This window comes from Pleurodeles waltl, chromosome 5 (genome assembly GCF_031143425.1).
Source record: "Pleurodeles waltl isolate 20211129_DDA chromosome 5, aPleWal1.hap1.20221129, whole genome shotgun sequence".
NCBI lineage: Eukaryota > Metazoa > Chordata > Amphibia > Caudata > Salamandridae > Pleurodeles > Pleurodeles waltl.
The window spans coordinates 749,645,037-749,665,089 of NC_090444.1; the positions used below are offsets into that span (position 1 = coordinate 749,645,037).

Here is a 20,053-nt window from a genome sequence, read left to right on the forward strand (position 1 = left end):
AAGGGGGGCCTCCAGAGATGGCGATTGGTGGATGCAGTTGAGACATGGAATGACTCTGGTGGATGACCTCATAGTGAAGGTGGAGCAGCAGTCAAACTGGCCCGCAGTTGACCCACATACTTCCCCAAGTGCTTCTCTCAGGGCTGGGAGTCTGCTGTTGTGTAGAGGTTGTCCCTCTCCCCCTTCTGATGCTGCGAGGAATCAGTGCCCATGCCTTACTGTGGGGCATGGACCTGAGGCCCCTCCTGCTTACCAAGATTGCTGGGTCTCCACTGAGATACACGGGGATAACCACAGGGCCTCTCGATCCAGGAGACTTCATTGGCCATATTGGGCCACAGGGGCTGTGTGCGCATGTGCTCCTGGGCTAGGTACACAGGAAGTAAATCATTTCTCAGGCAATTCGGATCATGGGGCCAAAAGCGACACCAATACCTGCCCCACAGTCATCCACAAGGGAGGGGGGGATAAAACGCTTGTGCCACATCAGACAGCAGCACCCTAATTGTTTTGGGGCTGGCTTCCCAGTACCTCCTTCCTCTTTCTTAAGTATCTGGGCATGGGGGTGTCCCTACATGAAGCTAGCCATGATGGGCTGCCTCAGCCCTACTTATAGGGCACTATTGAAAGGTATACCAAGACCATCTCCTCCGAGGAGCCCCCATCTGGACCTGTTGCCACACAGGGTAGTTGCTCTCACACACCGGAGATGCCCCCGTCCTCCAAGCTATCCAAGTACTCCACTCCTGTCGAGGGAAAAGTTGGTAAGCTCAGAACGGACCTCTTTCTCAGAAGCCAAGATCTGCGCAATACATCGGCCATGGTCACTGCCACTGAGAACTGATTGTCTGAGGCCAAGGGTTCCATACGGACCTGTCAGTCTGAGGTGCAGACCCTGCAGAACATTGTGGCCATGCTGGTGGCATGGGCAGAGGATGCTGAAGGTTGTTTCCGGCTGAATAATATCCATGTGGTGGGAATCCCAGAAGGGATGGAAGGTCCAAAAACAACTGCTTTCATTGCTACCTGGTTTCTGTCCTGGTTACTGCCTGATTCTGTCTCCTCATGCTTCATTGTGGAATGTGCCCACAGATCTCTAATGGCTAGACCTGTGCCTTGGGCTCCCCTGAGGCCTATCATCACCCGCACACTTAACTACACAGACCATGATGCTATACTAAGGGCTTCTCTCAAAAGAGATGCGTTGCACTGTGAAGCATCATCTATTATGATCTTCCTTGATTATGTCCTCTAAGTGCAGCAACAACATCACTCCTTCCAAGGTGTTAAGCAAGAACTGAGGGCCAAGAGATTACAATACATGCTGCTCTTACCCACACACCTCAAGATGCTGTTTGGGGGCAAATTCTTTATTCTTAAACACTCCTGAGGACGTCTGGGAATAGACAAAGGAGAGGCCTTGTCTGAAGAGCGAAGAAACATCGCACTGGAGAGACTCTGTTTTAAATGAGGAGGCTTCCATGGAGAGACACAAATGGAGATCAAAGATCAGAGCAAACTGTGACCCAGGACTGTCACACTACCTCTGAAGGTGAGGTCCCCCCACCTGTCAACCCTGGGGCTGAGCCTGGTGAGGCCCTCGCAGCCAACCTGAAACCTTTTGCTTTCATGCTCCCTTCGGTGGTTCCTCTGCCATTTATTTACTGATTGCTTGTTTTATGTTATTATTGATGGCTATTGTTTCTATGGTGATTTTCACACTTAATACTGCTGGATGCAGAGTTAGCTTTCCCACGTCATCTGACAGCTACCTGACAGCGTTCCTCAGTTAATGGGTGGGGATTTCATTGGGGTAAATTTCATACAGCAATTGAGGTAAGGAATGGACTCCAGTATGCCCAGTTGGCTATTCCCTGGTGTTGGTACCACCAGTTTTAGAAGTATGAGGGGTGGGGTAAGGGAGTTAGGGTTAGATTTACTCATAGATTCTTACTCTACTGTTTACACCACACTGAAGGTGCCCACATCTTTGTTCACACTTCACATACTCACTCATAGGCTACATCCCTCACACGGCTTGTGACTCCTTACTTGGAATGTGAACAGGCTGCTCATTAAGATTAGGCATGACCTGGCCTTGAGGGCTACCCGTAGTGTGGTTACAGACATCTGCTTTTGCAAGAAACCCATCTTATGGCTAATATATGTCTGTTCTTAGTATGAATGGGGTTTGCAAAGATATTTCATTCTGGGTTTCATAGGGGGTCTAGAGGAGTAGCGATACTCATGAAAGGACATGTCCCATTCCACCACATTCAGACTTGGCATGAAGGATTGGGATGCTACATTGCAATCTCTGGCCTTCTTCAGGAGAAGCCCTTCTCCTCATTAATGTGTATGCAACTCCCTTTTTCCAAGGTGTTTTTGCAGACGTCATCATGGAGTTCTCAACTGGGCCCTGGATCCTTTGGGGGGACATGGATTTTGTGTTTCACATTATAGTAGACCATCTATCCTTGGGCTCGGGAGGTCCCCCGCCCTGAACTTTATTTGCTCGCCTCATGGATACAATGATCTTATTGGATGCCTGGCGATTCGCTACCCCGCGGACAGGAGTTACACTTTTTTTCAGATGTACAGAAGACCTATTCAAGCCTGAATTATTCCATCCTACCCATGTCCCAGGGCTACACAATATTTGTGGCACACATCCGGGCACACAGATTGTCTGACCATGCATCGGTCGAGAGGTCCACCTTAGAGGCATTTGAGTAACTGGACCCCTGTAAATGCTGAGTTCAAGTTAGTCCTCCAAGGCATTAGCTGTGAATATTTGCATCATAATGTGGGTTTCCTGGCCTCCCCTGAGACCCTATGGGAGGTTTCGAAGGCCACTGCACAGGCTTCATTAATAACTATTGTGTGGCACACCAGAACCCCACTGATGTTGCAGTAGAGGATCTGGAGGTGAGACTCATCAAGTTGGAGGCTCAATATGTGGACTACCTAGCCATGTCTTGGGTTTCCCTGCATGCCACTATTTTTTTGTGCCAAACCCTGTCGGATGAGGTACATGCAGTTTGGATGGCGACTCAGAGCTGCATTTATCAATGGGGGGGACAAATCTAGTAAAATCTAGTAAAACTCTTCACTCGCTTTGCTCTGATGCCTCTTCACTAGATCCCATGCCATAGGTTTTGAACGCTTGGGTGAGCAGGTGGCTGGTGAGAGGCTTGTCTCGAGAGTCCTTGCAGCCTACTACAGAGCATTATATGCTTGACATCAAACTGAGAGCCACTCTGAGTTAGAAATGTTTGTCCATGATCTCCCTACCCGAGCCCTCTCGGAGGATAGGGAGTCACTGGAACTTGACATCATAGTAGACAAACTGAGGGGGCAGGCATTGATGCAGCTCGAACTGGGGAAGTTGCTGGGACCTGATGGCTTCAAGGCTGAGTTCTCTGAGGACCCTTGGGCGCTCATGAGCCTCCACCTGCTAGGAGTCTTCCGGGAGGCTCTGAGAGGAAAAGTGCTGCCCCTGAATCTTAGAACAGCCTACAGAATTGTCATTCCAAAGCTGCACCAGCCACGAGAATGCTGTGAATCATACTGGCCAATTTCCCTTCTTAACATCGAGGTCAAGGCGTGGGCTAAGGCCCTATCAAACAGGCTGATCAAAGTTATAACCACCTAGGTCCACCCAGACTAGTCTGGCTTCATGCTGGGTCAGGCCACAATTTGGGAAGAGTGGATGATTTCAATGGGATACAATTGCAGTCCTGTCCCCGGCTGGGGAGAATGCTGGAGGCCAAAATCAGAGCGTTTATGGCTTGATTACATTATGAGTGGGTGGGTGCTGGTGGGTGGATCACTATATGGCATGGTGCTGTCAGTGGGTGTATTGTTATTGTTCTTGTTTCATATGTTACTTTCTTTGCTCTATTGTATAGTGTAAACATCGGTCACACAGCTAAGCTGGATGGCCCCGATATCTTAAACATCTGCCAGATTTGTTGATATTATTGCCTGCTCACTGTCTATCATTATTGTATTGCATTATTTAAAAAATCCAATAATGAGTTTTAAAAAATACAGAGGGCAGAAGAGGACGCAACAGTTGGCATAGATTGAACTATCTGGATCTGTCAATAGTTTCTATAACAAAAATAAAGTTTCTTCAAAGTTCCTTTAGATAAGGACTCCAGCAATATAGGGTCTGGGATGCTTATTTCTCTAAAAATATGCTTCAGCTACGCAATCCATTGAATGTTGGCCACATGATCAAGTGCTAATACCTCAGTAATCAATAATCTTGAAAATTGGCCATCTGGGCAAAGCCAGATTTTGTGACATAAATGCAATGGAGCAAAACCAGCTAAATCCTCATGATAGTTCAGGTCAATTTCAGTATGACAAATAATGTTCACAGTACTCTTAGATACAGCCAAGAGGGTGGACAAAAAAACAACCTTCTGCAGTATTAGTAAACTCAGATACCAGCGCCATACAAAGCGATCAACATACATTCGGATTCATAAATATGCCTACGTTCCCTCACAGGCTTATGTCGAAGCCTGGCGGCAAACCAAAACACTGCCTGGATCGAGCTTTTAACTGCATACATCTCAGCTTGGAAACGTCCCCACTGCAAACCCTCATCAAAGTGAATCCCGAAGTAACTAACACACTTCACCCTGTTAATCTTAACTTCCCTAATGTTTTGTATTTTAGGGCTTTGGAGGGCCACAGGCCATGGAGAGAGATTTTGACACATTAAGAGTGAGATCCAGATCGTTCATACAACAAACGAAGAGCTCCAGCTATGTCTTTAACCCGTCTGCTGTTCTTACAATGAGAACAGTATTGTCCACATATAAAAGTACAGAGATGACAGATGTTGCATATCCATTACATTAAGGGCTCAAAAGAGCTCTAAACTGTTAATGTAAAGTAAAAAGAGTAAGAGGACAAAATGCAACCCTTGTCCTACACCCGAGACGATCTCATACAGGAGATTCATTCCCCCACCTTGACTTAATCATACTTTGACAAAAGGGTCCTAATGAAGGTGACAAAGAAGATCAAGTTAACCCTGGACGACCCCCAACCTCCTCAGCATGTGGCAAATTTTCGTACAGTTGACAGTGTCAAAGGCACAGGAGACGTCCATAAAGTATGAATTAGGCTCGGAGAGTCTGGTACTCCAGCCTGCCAAATCTGAGCATATGTGTGAATGAGAAATGAATGAAAAAGATTTCTGGCCACAGCAGCTACTCCAACCGAAGCGTCCCGGTGCTAGTTGTCACAATAAGATGCAGGCGTCTAATGTGCTTTACAAGCAAAAAGTAGAGGAAAAAAGTGATTCATAGTTCTTTAAGAAAATGAGTCTTTAAAAGGGCTTTAAACATAGCCGATGTGGAAATATACCGAAGGTGGTCAGGTGGAGAGTTCTAAAGTTTAGGAGCCAGAGAGGAAAAAGCCCTGCCTCCAGCTCTAGAATTATGTATTCTTGGGATGTACAACATTTTTTGGTAAGTACAATGTACATTTCTGAGAGATTGGTACTGTTTAATCTTGTTTCGAATGCAGAGCAGGCCTGTCTGGTGCAGTGCTCTGAAATTGAGTGTGATTGCTTTGAATTTTATTCTTTGGCTGCTAGGATGCCAATAGAGTGTTTTTAACCCTTTTCAGATTTAGGGGCAAATTTACGAGAAAGTGGAGCATCAGTCCAGATGCACCACTTCTCCTGCGTCACACTTTCCCCCCAAAATGACACCATGGTTGTGCCGTATTTACAATATGGTGCACCATGACGGTAGTTATCAGAACAGCATCAAAATTTCAGATGCTGTTGTGGCGCTTTGCTACTATAGTGTCACAAATGTTGATGCTAGTCCAGCAAAGCACAGGGAGGCCCATAGATGAATATGGTGCATCACTTTAACTCATGCCCTGAGCAGGCTTTAAAAATGACATAAAAAATGGTACAGTGAAGTCTTGTGAATTTCACAGTGCCATTTTTTCGGGCCTCCCTGTGTGGGAATGCCCCCCAACGATGGTGCAAGAGGTTGCCAAGTGGTGCAATGCATGCATTATGCCACTATGCAAATGTGGTGCGGGGAATGAGCTTTTTAACGCCGTATTAGCATAAAAAATGACAATAGGGTGGTGCAAGGTGGCCCTATGGGCATGTAAATATGCCCCTTAGTTTTGTTGTGGAATGTTTAGCACAAGATAAGCAGTAGCAATCTAAGCCCGCTATAGTCTTTCAGCTCTTGAGGGGCACCAAGTAACAGAACATTTGCATATTCTAGCCTAAATGTGATTACATTAAGGCACAAATGGTACCCACAGGGAAGTGTAGCACTTGACGTCTACTGGAATTGTTTCTTATGGAACCCTTCTCATAGTTAAGGATTACCTTTATTTGAATTGCAACAAGTTATTCTCAAAATCACATAATAACTAATATTGCGTAAAAAGGTGCTCCTTATAGGTGATGGCCCAGTGCAAAGTGACAAGGTAAGTAAACAGTGCATTGGTGCTATATACAATACTATATACATGTGACTGAAAGGGAAGGTATGATGTTTTTAGAGATACTCGCTTCTCGAGTATCACAATCCACATTCAAATTAAAAACCTTACACATTTGAAATATTGTTGATGTTTTGATCTCAAATGCCAAGTTAATCAGAACCGGGAGTTAGCTGCAGTTAACCTCATTAAATTCTGAGGTGTAGGGGGATAGATGATTGCTTGCTTTCTGCCTGAGAGAAAGGAATTTATCCAGCTCCGGCTGCAGCCGAATGTCATGGCTAACCGTATCAACAGTGGCCGATAAGTCAAGCAGAACTAATATACTTTCTTTCCATTATCAAGGCGGGTTTTAATGAAGTCTGTCACTTTTAGGAGGGCTGATTCTGTGCTGAAATCTGCACGGAAACCAGACTGGAAGGGGTGTGAACAGTTATTCTCAACTACAAATTTGGTAATTTGACAACCAAAGATTCTAACATCTTCTTCAACACGGGGAGTAGGGCGATGGGTCTGTAGTTGCTTGGATTTAATGGGTCCAAAATTTTGTTTTTCAACAAAGGAAGCACCAGTGCCTTTTTTCAATTTGTGGGTACAGATCCAGTTTCTGGAGAGAGAATAAATAGTGAGTTATTCTGAGGGTTGGGAGAGTTAATTGCACATTTGATTATGTGGGGAGGACAAACATCTAGTGAGGAGCTGGGTCTGTTTTTTAAATAGTCATATCAGAATTCTTCAGAAAGATCTGGTCAAAAGTGGTTAGCTGTGGCAAGATACCCTAAGGTTTTGGTGACGACCTGGGAGAAGCAGGGTTTTGACTGTCTCTACATCTGAAATAGACATAAAAACTTTGCCATGGAAAAAGCATGAAAAGTTGTCAGCAATCTCTTGAGAAGAGGGAATTGGTTGTTTACATTATTTAGGATTCAGGAAGGAAACTACAATTTTAAATATGGTTTTGGGTACATTGTTTGCCACATCAATCTGTTCAGCAAGCATGCAGGCTTTAGCACTTCTTATGTTTTTCCTAAACTCTATTCAGGGCGGACTTGTAAATTAATTGATCCTATCCTGCAAATATAAGTTTCTACTTGCTCTCTAGTTTTTTACATTTGAGTTTTTCTACTTTCAGCTCTGCAGATAACCACGGAACTGAGAAAGCGACTTTACCGCTATTTTTTTCAGAGGCTCAATCTTGTTGAAATTCATTCTGCGATTTAAATATAATGCTGTAATCGCTTTGTTAATATCTCCAGAATGATCAACCTTAACTTGAAAGCATACCAAATTCAGGTCAGCATTAAAAACAGCATGCCGGGGCTGATACGGCATCACTTTATTTGCTTTGGGAGCCTGTTGAGAGAAGAATTTAAGATGAAAGTGGATTAAAAGATGATCCTACCAAGCTAGGGGCTACTATTTCTTCCACTTCAATAGTGGAAAAACTTAGAGAAAATGACATGTAAGGTATGGCCTCCATTAGGTGTGGGTTCACCATTGTCAGATATTAGTTTGAACAACTGATCAGCACCTTTGCACAACAGGTTATTAACATGAATATTGCAGTCCCCTAGTACCATGAAATTAGATTATTGTAGAAAGAGTGGCATGCTGGTGTTAGCTAGGGTTTCACAAAACTGTGAGTCAACCTTGTGGGGAGATATACAAGAATTCTAGGGAGGGGGAAGTAATCTGAAGTTTTGTATGGTAAAAACAAGGCCCTCAGCTTTGTTCTGTAAATCTACTTGCTGACTGCAGTAAAATAAATTGGAACCGTCAATTATGGCCACAGCACCACCAACTGAACCAATTCTATCTAAATGTGAGATAGAGTAACCGTTCTTATGACTTCCACTCCATGTCCTCTCCGGGAAGTCCTGCAGTCTGAACGACATGGTAGATTTTTGCATCTAAACCATCAAAATCTACAATTTCCTGTGTGGTGATTGAGATTAATCAACTGAGAGGACTTTATCTTCCACTGGAGATAGTGGATGTTATTCTGGCTGCTCACTCCCCATCCACCAAGTCCACCTATTCTTGTCAATGGTCGGAATCTTTACCTTGGGCAAGGAAAGACATGTCAAGTCTCTGCATGTTAATCTGCCTTATGTTCTTTGTTTTATTTCTGACTTGAAAGGCTTTGATTTAAGGTTACTGGTCAGCCCCTACAGCCTCCTTTCTTTTGCTTCATCACCCTCGTTTGTTCAAATCACCCTCTTTAATGTGTTCCTTACAAATGGTTTCCCCAGCTCCATCTGTTGGACCCTAATTAAGTTCTTACCTTTTGCTGTGTTCACCTTTTGGACTTATACACTGTTGCACCCTGAGACTTTTGTCCCTCAAGGCTGTCTTTCTAATTGACATCCCTTCTGGTCATCATGTCACTGAATTGCAGGCAATGTCTGTCCAGGCTCCATATACCGTCTTTTTTCATGATATTAGCACGTGGATCTCTGGTTTCTTTTCTCCAAAAACTGATGTCACCCTTTCATGGAGGCAGTTCATTATGGTGCCTGCACTCTTTTCTCCTCTGAATTTCGCTAAACAGGAGGAGAAGCATCATTGGTTGGATCCTAAGTTAACTTGGCTATTATATTGATTAGAAAAAGGTGCACTCTTTGGACAATCAACTTTTTGCTGGCATCACTAGTGCAAAAGAAGCAGAGGCCATCTAGAAACTGAGATTGTAAAGGTGGATTGTCATTTGTTGTGATATGCTTTGGTCAAAAAGGAGCCTTTTGAGGTCCACCACACTAATACGTCCAGGGGAAAAGCTGCTCCTATGGCCTTGGCCAGATGCATTCTGGTTTTGGCTGTCCACCATATCTTTAGCAGATATTACTGGGTTGACTCTCAGGTCTGCAGGGAATGTAATTTAGCCCACTCAGTGCTATAGAACATCCTAGTGTGAGTCCACTGCTCAGACTCACCAGCTTGGTACTGATTTAAAAGGTAGGGAATCTTTAGTGGAAAGTATCCACCTGAAGAACAAATTACTCACAGTAATGCTCTTTTTGGTGGATAATCTATTTTACTGCAGATTCCTCAGTGCCCATCCTCCTCCTAGTTCTGAAGGGTTTCTTTCTGTAGGTAATAAGGTTTTCAGCTAGTTTTTGGACTATCATTTCCTTCTTTTGACGTCGCCTCCTCTACAGAGGGTGTGGTAAATGTATATGAATAAGCTCGCTGGTGTGGCACCAATATTGAGCATTGTGTTGTCACATCAAAACTCTGGAATAAGGGTCAGGGAGTGCCCGATGGTGTCACCTCCTAGTGTGCAGCAGCTATTGCAGTATTTCCAAGATCTAGCCTGGTCTCTGTCGAGATTCAAAGAGTGCAGATTCTGCAGTTAGAAGATCCATAAGAAAAAAATGGTACCAAAGATGAGTAACTTGTTGTTTCTGATGAAAAGTAGTTAAGTTTGCTATCCAATAGCACTCATTTGTGCATGCTTTTGTGCATGCATTTGTGTAATATGGTCATGTGCAAATAATGTTGAAAAAAGGAAATCCAAACTAGTTAAAATGATACGTGGAGGGTTGGAGCTAACTCCTGATGAGAATGGCGGCTCACCCTTAGCTCTCCTAAGGAGTGAGTAGCTGCCTGCCAGTTCTCCAGGCTTCACGAGAACACCTGCAGCACCATAATGACAAGACTCACATACCAGATGGTCAGAAGTGTTGGGAAGTGACCTGCCCGGGGACCCCACACCAGCGTGAGCAGTTTTGCCATCCCCTTTGACCACAGGGCCACAGAAACATACACCCCTTTGTGGCGTCAGAGGCTGCTGGGAGCCATGTGTGACAGGTCAGAAACTTGTTTCACCTCCTCCCATGCAGAGATCGCAAATGCTGGACTATGACGGTCCTGGAGACCATTAGAATCTACAGCGGGCCCACTTCAGAGAACTGACCGCACCCCAAGGTGGCCTTCTTTCATCTGACTTCCCATCTCCTCAGCGGACCAAACCCATCACAGCCCGGGGCTTAACTCCCCAGCGCCCTGGTTTCCAGTTAACAAGCGGATGAGGGGAGGCTTACTGTATTGGCCCAACTTCATCCAACAAGCACCTCTGTACCATCCCTTCTGGTGGCTCTTGCGGCCTGCACACACACCTCTACCTAGAGGGGCCAGACTCCCTATGGCACCCCATAATGCCAATACCCGCTGGAGGAGGAAGTGCGGCAATCTACAAAAATAGACATCCTTTATGCTGCTTGTGCTGGGGGGGCAAGGAACTATCACACAACCTTCTCATTCCCCCAGCTGGTGGTTCCAGCCTCCAAGGAAATCACTCAGAACGAATAACTCATTCATCCATGGGATTCAGGGAGTGGCCCTGATACTATCTGTACTCTCATACACTGGGGGAGCCTGCACCCAACCCCCGCAGAGGCATAAATTGTCTGTTCCTGCCCCAATCCCCCCACATCTTTGGCCTCACATTCTGGAAGAAACTGCTGACAGGGTCTCCCCCTGAGTGTCCTAAATACAGATCAGCGGAGGCGACAGCCGGTCGTCTTTCCCACTGGACTGCCACCCAGAGGCCCCTAATCCTGCAACTCCCACATCTTCACCCTGCCTGAGTGCTGCTTTGATGGACCCAGCCGTACAGCACACATGTAGCACTCCTCTCCCCGACCGCAGCCCCCCGGGTCTCCACCAACTGCCAGTACCACTTCATGTCAAGAAGTGCAGCCCATACAATTATGAAAATACTCAAATCATATTTGTGGCAAACTTCTCAGCACCTACAAATGTCTCACAAAAGCAGCTTCTGGATCTTCGCCCTTAACTCAAGAAGAAGGACATTAAATATGGCCTCTTGGAATCCTCCACCATGCTCATCACTTTTCAAGGAAGAACATCAGAATGCCATGAGCTACAGGATCTGGAATAATTCCTGGACATGCCAGAGGATGTCACTATGGACACTGCACATGCACAGTCCCCTCACCGGCAAACCAGTGGTACTCACCTCCACTGGATGAACTGAAACAATGTGACTCAGTTACACAGAAGTGGTCCTAAAATGCCAGATTATGCTTTGGAAAGACCTCCCAATTGAGAAACAAACTGAGGTCACCACTAAAAGCCTGATGAAGACTCTACCTTGTGGATACCTGGCGGCATCAGCCCAATAATGTATAATGTTCTATGTTTCATCTGTCTTATTATCGCAACCCATGCTTTATATAATTGGATGCAATTGCTTCAACAAACGTATTGAAATCCATCTTGCATCCCTTCTTCAGCCTTGTCATGTGTGAGTCTTTTGTAATTTAGTGAAAGGGTTAGGATCTGTTCACCACGACTTCCGTGAGGAGTCAGAGTGTCATGTTTAGGTTGCCACAAATCACCTTTACTGTCTAGTTTTGGGTGAGACACTGTAGGATAACCAAGAATCAGGTAGACAGCTTCCAGATGGTGTGGGACTGACTCAGTCACCCACACGCCTTGGTGCTGCTGCCCTAAAACACAGTCTTATTACCATAATAGGAATTGTACAATAACCACTTAAGCATCAACATTTTGTAATGATTGTGAAACAAACTTCAAAAATGTATGTAACAAACTGAAATACAAAAATTATATGTGCTTTCCAGATTCCACCTCTGGAATATAAGGGCTCCATGTTAAGAACAATTTAATTTTTTCAGCACTAAATTTGGTAGAACTGTTTACTCATACCATATTTAAATAATGTTAATCTGATCTTTCTCAGGGAGGACGCCAGTAATGACCATGCTTTTGCAAGCCTTCAACCACTGGCTGAATGTTCCAGAAGACAAAACACAGGTATTTTTCACGCGTCAGAGTGTTCTCCTCTGCTTATCATGCCAGGTGTTTCTTTCTGGGCAATTTGAATGTGTTTACTTATACATTAAAACAATAATAAATAAATGATGCCCCATTTGAAACAAAAAGTAATCATTGATGACATTTTTAATCACACTTGCTAAACAATACACTTATATAATATAAGCAGGGCCAGCATGCATTGCCATATTTGAGATGAGAAATACATCCCATTTAACTGGAAAAGTAGAAGCCTTCCATCTTTGATCTCTGGGCAGTTCTTCTTTTCACTAGCACTGTTGGCAATCTTAAAAACATAGCATGTCATGAGCTTAGGCAGTGCAGCATCTGTATTATATTAGACTCCAGTACAACAGTTTTACCCAAGTGAACCTAGGAAAGTCTTTGTGTTGGTCTGGGAGATGACTACAGCGATGGTTTCCAACATGGAAGAGGTGATCTGTGAGACAATGGCTTCTTCCTGAGACACAAACAGGGACATAGCTTGACCAGTAAGATTGGGGGAGTGGGAGCTTCAGATTTCCCAACAATCATGCTGGCATATGTTGGTGGTACTTAAAACTAAATATTTAGTAAACAACCAACATTTGTAAGAACTTCAAAACAGAGAGGAGAGTGTGTGTGCATGTGTGTTTTAGTCTGTGGTTGTATGTTAAAATCCTGTGTGAAATCCTCACCATACCCACCTGAAAGCACTTATATCCAACTATTTACTGGAGAATACATTTAGTAGGTGGTTGTAACACCCCAAACACCCTCCTTGAAGCTACTTCCCTGGACAAGGACATGCTTCAGAAATATTGTGATATAGAAGATGCATCCCATGTCATTGTGAGTTGTTTATCTCATTGTGTCATCCGCCTAGATAATATAGTTATCTTCAGTTCTGATTAGAACATTGCCTGAGCCTTCAGAGGAAAGTTCTGTCAGTGTTGCAGAGAACTACATTCATGATCAAGACAAGCAAGTTCATGATCAGACAAGGCTTAGTGGTACAACGTATAACTTGTGCATCAGATGAATGGAGGGAAGATGCATGTTCTTGGGACCAAATCCCATATTTGGAAATCCCGAAAAGCCTCACCTAGGTGAGTATTTCTGGATCTCACTGGTTATGTGAGCGTGTCTGGCCTTATTTGATCTCTGGTAATTTATTTATAAGGCAACGTGTCTTTTGACTACGCTTAGAGTGATTCCAACATGTTCACTATTTTTACACATAAACTAACCCGCAACCACATAACATGTTCAACAAATCAATTTTCAGAAGTTTTGAGTCAGTAATCTTTACACTGAGAATCTTTACGCACCATGACCCCTATGCCCATGAATAAGCACGTCTTTTAGTAAAATTTGAAAGTTTATTTACCTATATTAACAATGCTAATATCACATAAATCAATCTCAAGACCAAATTACACAAACAACACAGGCTGACGAAAGCGTTGAAACAATCTCAATTTAACTAATGCATTAATGATTAAGCTTTCAAGAGTTACAGTACAAATTCTGGATGTATTCTTGGTTATAGAACCTTGTTAATAAAGGCTGCAACTAATTCCATACGAAAGTGACATACTATGATAGGTTATCCCTTTCTATACTGATGAAGGAATTTGCGTGCAAACATAACACTCTCTCACATTCATTGCTTCAACGTATTCATGCAATAAGCAATAGAAAACATTTGTGGAAAGATCTGTTTGTGGATTATCCACTTGTAAATTTATCCCATCCCTTTTATGCTTGTCTAACTCTGTAAGTGTAGTAGAAGTTTCTAAAACAGAGGTCTGATTTGCTACAGTTTTATTAAGAAAGCGCATACTCATGATCAACAGCAGACATACTATCATGCACACAATTGCTAAGCCAATGCCTAGGTTTTTACAGCAGGCATGATTTATAACCTGCTCCTTGTGGTTACTCATGATCTGTAAAGGATCAGAAAGAAAGAGAAGGAAAAATATCAATATGCAGCAAAACAAAAATCTTCTTTTGCAATTATTTAAAGCTTCCAGTCGCTTTTCCATGGCCATTTGTCAATTCGGTAACTTATGTCAAAATCAGCTTAGCAGCTTGTCAAATCAGTTTACTTTAAGAGGCTGTTCGGGTTGTTTCAATTGTCTCTTTGGTCTTCTCAGTTTCATAGAATTCTCAAAGTTCAGTTCATAGACCAACTTCAAATGCCAAAGTATGGACCTGGAATTTCACGATCAAAACTAAATAACAAAAATTTACTTTGCCAATCACTAGTTGTTGCATAGGCCCATTCAGGACCGTGGGTATCTTCGATTTGCAATTCGCTTTCTTTTCAATCTTCGATCTCCATTTAACTCTCCATCACTCAAATCTTACCTTCTTGTGGTTTCTACTTCTTCTTTGATTGTTGTTACTATAATTGATTATTTTCTCTTGGCTTGTGATTTTGGCCACTTATCTCTTTTCAGTGGTCCTTTGGTTAATGCTTTTTTCAAGGTTGGACTTTCAGCTTCTAGTTCTGCAGGATTTTGACTTGCAGTACCTGCGATCTTTCTTGGAGGAGTCAGATCGTTTGGACTCTGATCCAACTCAACTCCCTCCTCCGGGTCTGTAACCTGCTGTTTGTCTTTCAAGATCATCTGCTTCTGGGAGAGCCCTTCTCTGACTAGACTCTCCTGTTACCTCAGTTGAGTTTGGTTCAATGTCATCCTCCTGTAGGTCCTCCTTTTCATCTCTCACAGGAGTGTCTGGATTGTCTTTGGTCTGCTCAGATTCTGTCTCTGATTCTCCAGCTTCCTTCTCTGGTTCTGGAGGTTCTCCGGAACTTGTTGGTACTCTCAACAACTCTTTTTTATTGTCCAGAGGACAGGGTACTTTCCGCGTATGGCTGGCATGAATCCAGTTCGGATCTCTTGCACACTTCACAGCATTAGTAGTAACCAGTATTACTTGGTGAGGGCCCTTCAACCGAGGCTCCAAACAAGTCTTCCTCACACGTTTTCTGATCACAACTCAGTCTCCAGCTCTCAGGTTGTGGCTTTGATCTTGTGATGGCTGCACAGCGGTGGCCTCCACCTCATGAGAGAAAGAGTGAACTACATCAGCCAGACCCTGGTAGTAGTCCAACACCATGTCATCTGTTTTGTCCACAAGAGCATTGGCAGGAGCCGCTGGAAACCTCATTGCTCTGCCCATGAGGATTTCATGCAGGGTCAGTCCAGTCTTCCTGTCGGGTATGTTTCTCATACTCATCAGGTAGTGCGTCAGGCCATTTTAGATTTGTGGACACAAACATCTTTGCAAGTCTCGACTTCAGGATACCATTCATTTGCTCAACAAGTCCTGATTTCCAATGACTCCAAATTCCTTTTCAGTATCTGATTGAAATGGACGGTGACCCTGAAAATCCTTGGGGAATTCTGCACCAACAGTGCACTCGATCAAGGAATTTGAAACAGAAGAGAAACTGGCTAACCTCGTGAAGAGGTACAGAAAAGAATGCATGTGATAGGTCCACCAAAGTGAACCATTCAGCATCACATGGGATCTGAAACAATATCACTGCTGGATTTGGCATCACTGGGCAACATCTAATCAGGTATCATTGATTTTCCTCAAAACCTGAACAATCCGAAATTTCCCACAGAGATTTCGTAATCCCATTATCGGTGAGTTACATAGGCTGCTCAATACTTCTTTTAGAACTCCTTGCCTTACAAATTCCACATTTATACGTGCAATCTCTTCAATAGTATCCTGTGTCATGTGGTACTGGGAAATCTGGGGAGAAATTGCATTTGGCTTGACTGGAACTTTAACTGGCTCCACTCCTCTGATCAGACCAATGTTTTTCCCTGAAAAATCCCATACTTTCATCTTAACCATTCCCTGTAAGTCAGAAGGAAGAACTCGTACTGTAAAAACAGGAAAGAAACTGATCAAGGGGAACTCTTCATTCGCTGGGTCACAATCTGTTCCCCCAAATTGATCACCTTCATCATCACTATTTGTCTGAACGGCAATCCCACCACTTGAACAGGTAATTGAACATCTTGTTTTGCTTGGCAAGTCCATTCCTAGTAAGGAAACCGACTCGAGTCACAAACTACAAATTTGTGTAAGCCTTTGAAGTTTCCAGTTATAACTGAATCTGGTTCTGTATTCGGGTTAATTAAATACTGGTTTGCAACTCCTACAATCTGCACCGTTTTCCCTGAAAGGGGCAAGTTGGGAACTTCTGCGGCTCTCACTGTAGAGCGTGTAGCTCCTGTGTGGACTAAGAATGAGACCTTGTGGCCCATCACTTTTCCCTTCACATATGGACCCTTCTGGTCTACTTCTAATGAAGCTGCTAACACACATTCTTCTTTGTCTGAACTCTCCCTCACCCAGTCATCATTCAATTCATCCTCACTATGTAATGGGTGTTAGTGTATTGTGTTATTACTCGTATTAAACCTTTGACTTGTGCCCTGCTGTGGAAGCATCGTCTGCTGCTGTTCCATTGGGTCGTGAGGTATCTGAATTGGTTGCCTAGGTACCATTTGGACTTGAGGTTGCATTTGCTGCGACAGGAATCTGCAAACATGGCATTTACATCTGAGGCATGGGCTGAAAACCTTGCACATGATTCACATTATTTTGGAACTTAAAATTTGGACCTCTCATTCTTGGTCCTTTCATGTTTGGAAAATAATTGATTTCATTCATCTGTGGAACACCTTCCTGTCCTAGCATCCAATGTTCGAGGCCTCCGCAAGCGTGACAAGATGACGTCCTTCTCATAGCCTGCATATCATTCTGGGCAACTATTGCATTCAAATCAACACCACGATTCTCATTTCCATTTCCACCACGACCTCTACCTCTTGCCTAATTCTGAAACCACGTTTCCCTGCTGCTGCTGCAGAAAACTCCCTTGCATTCCTGATTCTGCCGCTTTCACCTGCCTCATCATTGCCTTCTCTTTCAACTTTCTTTTCTTCAATTCAATTTTGTCACTACAGTACTTTGGCATATTGCAATACTTCATCAATCAGCTTTGCTTGCCAACAAATCAAATGACTCTTAATCCTCTGGCTATTTTGAGGTCTCAATCCTTCAACAAACCTGAATACCAAATGAATCATGTCTTTCGGCTCAATTGTTTCTGTACCACTGTAATGTTTGAATGCCTGCAACTATCTCTCATAATACGCATGTATAGACTCCTTTCCTTTCTGTGCTGTCCTGTCCATCCTCTGCCAATCTATGTCATTGGGGGAAATTCTCATTTTCAAAAATTCAACCATCTTATAGTATAATAATATTGCAGTACATCAGGAGATGGTGCACCTGTAGTCGGATCTCATTGAGGTTCTCTTGTCAGCCAATCTATCTCCTTTTGTATTCAACCCACAAATCTGCTGGAACTACTATTTACAAAAAGGTATTCAAATCCTCCCACAGGCATTTTGCAAGTTTTACAAACCTCTCTGTTTTTTGGTACCATTCCACTGGTTTCTCTTTCAACCTGGGGTAATCATTAGAAAATGACAAAATGTCACTTCTGCTCCAAGGGAATTGGACAACATTTCCTCCTGGAATTTCTCTCATTGGTAATATTTTCACTGGGTTATCAGTGTGCTGCACACTAGCATTTAAATTAGCAGAATCGCTTTTCTTCTTGTCTCGTTTCTTTACCTATCTGCCTTCCCATTTATCTAATGCTCCCCATGTTTGAATGTTCTGAATTAATTCCCTAATGTGAATTTTCATTCCGAGTATTCTCATGATCTCAATGTCTTTTGCGTCAAATTCTGATCTGGAAGTTCTTCTCAAATGCGTTGTTTTCTCAATATCTATATCTATGTCGTAAACCTCTGCCAGATCTCCTAATTTCTGATGTATCAATCCTGCTCTGTTGGTAATTAGTTTGCACAAAAAGCGCAACTCCTCTTCACTGTATGAGCCAATTCTTTTTAACCCGATTGTTCCCTCAATTAATTCTTCTACTTCCAATTTAAGCCTGGTCAAATTCAGTGGACTTCCTCCGTTTGAATCTCTTTGTGTGCTAATCAGCCTTCCCAGCCTTTCCAGCCATTCAGTTAATTGTTAGGCTGTCAAACCTTGTATTGAGATTTTGTTATTACTTACACCGGGCAGTTGTTGTAACGTTAGACACGTTAGACACGGAGGCTCTGGTGTCATCATAATTGGGTTAGGACCTACATCTGATCTCCCCAGATTATTCGGAGGAGTCCTGGAATAACTCAAATCTATTGACGGACCTGTCATATCAAATGTCGGTTTCACTGGAGTCATCACTCCTGTATGTACATTCAACCTTTCCATTCCCACACTTGAATTCTAAATGTTCTGTTTGCTGCTCCTATTGCTTTCCTGGGCCAACAGTGGTATAACGGGACCAATAGTAATGGGTACTGACACAGCGTTGGGACTCTGTTGGGCATTTTGTTCTCTAGAGTACATTAATCCTGTATTCTGACTTGTTAATGCAGACATCTCTGTCTGTGACCCTGTTATAGGGGTGTATCTTTGGATTGTCTGTGCTTGCATCGGAGACATCAAATTAGGGGTAGACACTATCTGGATCAGTGTCGGCTTCTAATAAATCTCTTTCATTTGGGCAACTTGTCCTGTCGGCACCATCAAACTCGTTGCAGTATCTACAATAGGTACATCCGGATAAACTCTCGGTATGTCAACCTGCGGCATAGGTATCTGTGATGTGGATGTGGTAGAAACATTGTGGCTAATCTATATCTGCCTTGGTGTAGTTTCAATAGGTATCTGAGCTGTAGGGTCTACACTAGTGCTTTGACCTGTCTCATGTGCTGCACACGGTGGGTAACGACTTCCCAATAATTGTAAAAGAAACTCATCATCATCTGATTCTTCATCGTAAGTCAAAGTCTTTCTAGACCCTGTTGATTTCTGCTCTTTGTCATCCAAAGGATATGAACCTTTCTTCTTTGTAATTTGTTTGGCATTGCTCTCATTCTCTTGTGTCATTGCAGGAAACATCTTAATTCCTCACAAAGTCTCAGCTCTCCAAAAGTTGTGCTCACTATCCCATCTTGCTTCATCTAAGGTTTTCTCAGCTTTTCTCATTCTCCTCTCAAATTTCTGTTGTTGCTGCTGTCTGGCCACTAACTCCCAAATAGCTAGTGCTTCAAATGTGTGCAGGTCTCGGAGGAGGTTTTGAATCATACAGTACTCTCCTCAAATTCTCTAAGATTCTCAAATTAAATTTTCGCTGGGCAGGAAACGCTAAGCTCCCTTCTTTCTCGGTCTCGTTGCACCATTGTTTCAACCAGACATGCCGCATTACCTGGTTCTTCAAATACAATATATGCGGGTGTACCTTCTGGCGGTGCAATTTCTCCTACTCTAACTGGAATTAGCACATCTCTCCTTAGGGCACTCTTTAATGCTTTAAAAAATGTCATTTCTGTAATTTACGCTACTCTTCCATCGAATCAGGAAGTGAATTTCAGTCCCCAAATCCTTTTCATCTACCTTCTCAACCAATTCCGCTTCACGTTTGTCCACCAATCCGTTCGCAGCTTTTCTCACCAACCAACCTATCCCAGCACGGCCCGAGTCACGTCACACTCACACGTACAGCGGCTGACAAAGCCCTTCGGCTTGTTTCCCTCAATTCAGATCCATGGCAAAATGAATGCAAATATTGTGAGCACTAAATAAAATCAACACACAACTTGTCTGTTCACTACAGGTAGGTAACGCA

At 43.4% G+C, this 20,053-nt stretch overlaps 1 protein-coding gene across 1 annotated transcript in view; it reads left to right on the top strand.

Annotated features, from left to right (window-relative positions):
- LOC138296011 (geranylgeranyl pyrophosphate synthase-like) overlaps window positions 1-20,053 on the top strand; it is a 137,729-nt gene that overhangs the window by 85,984 nt on the left and 31,692 nt on the right. Inside the window, exon 3 of the mRNA XM_069234714.1 lies at window positions 12,227-12,300. Within this exon, the coding sequence (XP_069090815.1) occupies window positions 12,227-12,300 (74 nt within the window). The remainder of the gene's footprint in view (window positions 1-12,226; window positions 12,301-20,053) is intronic.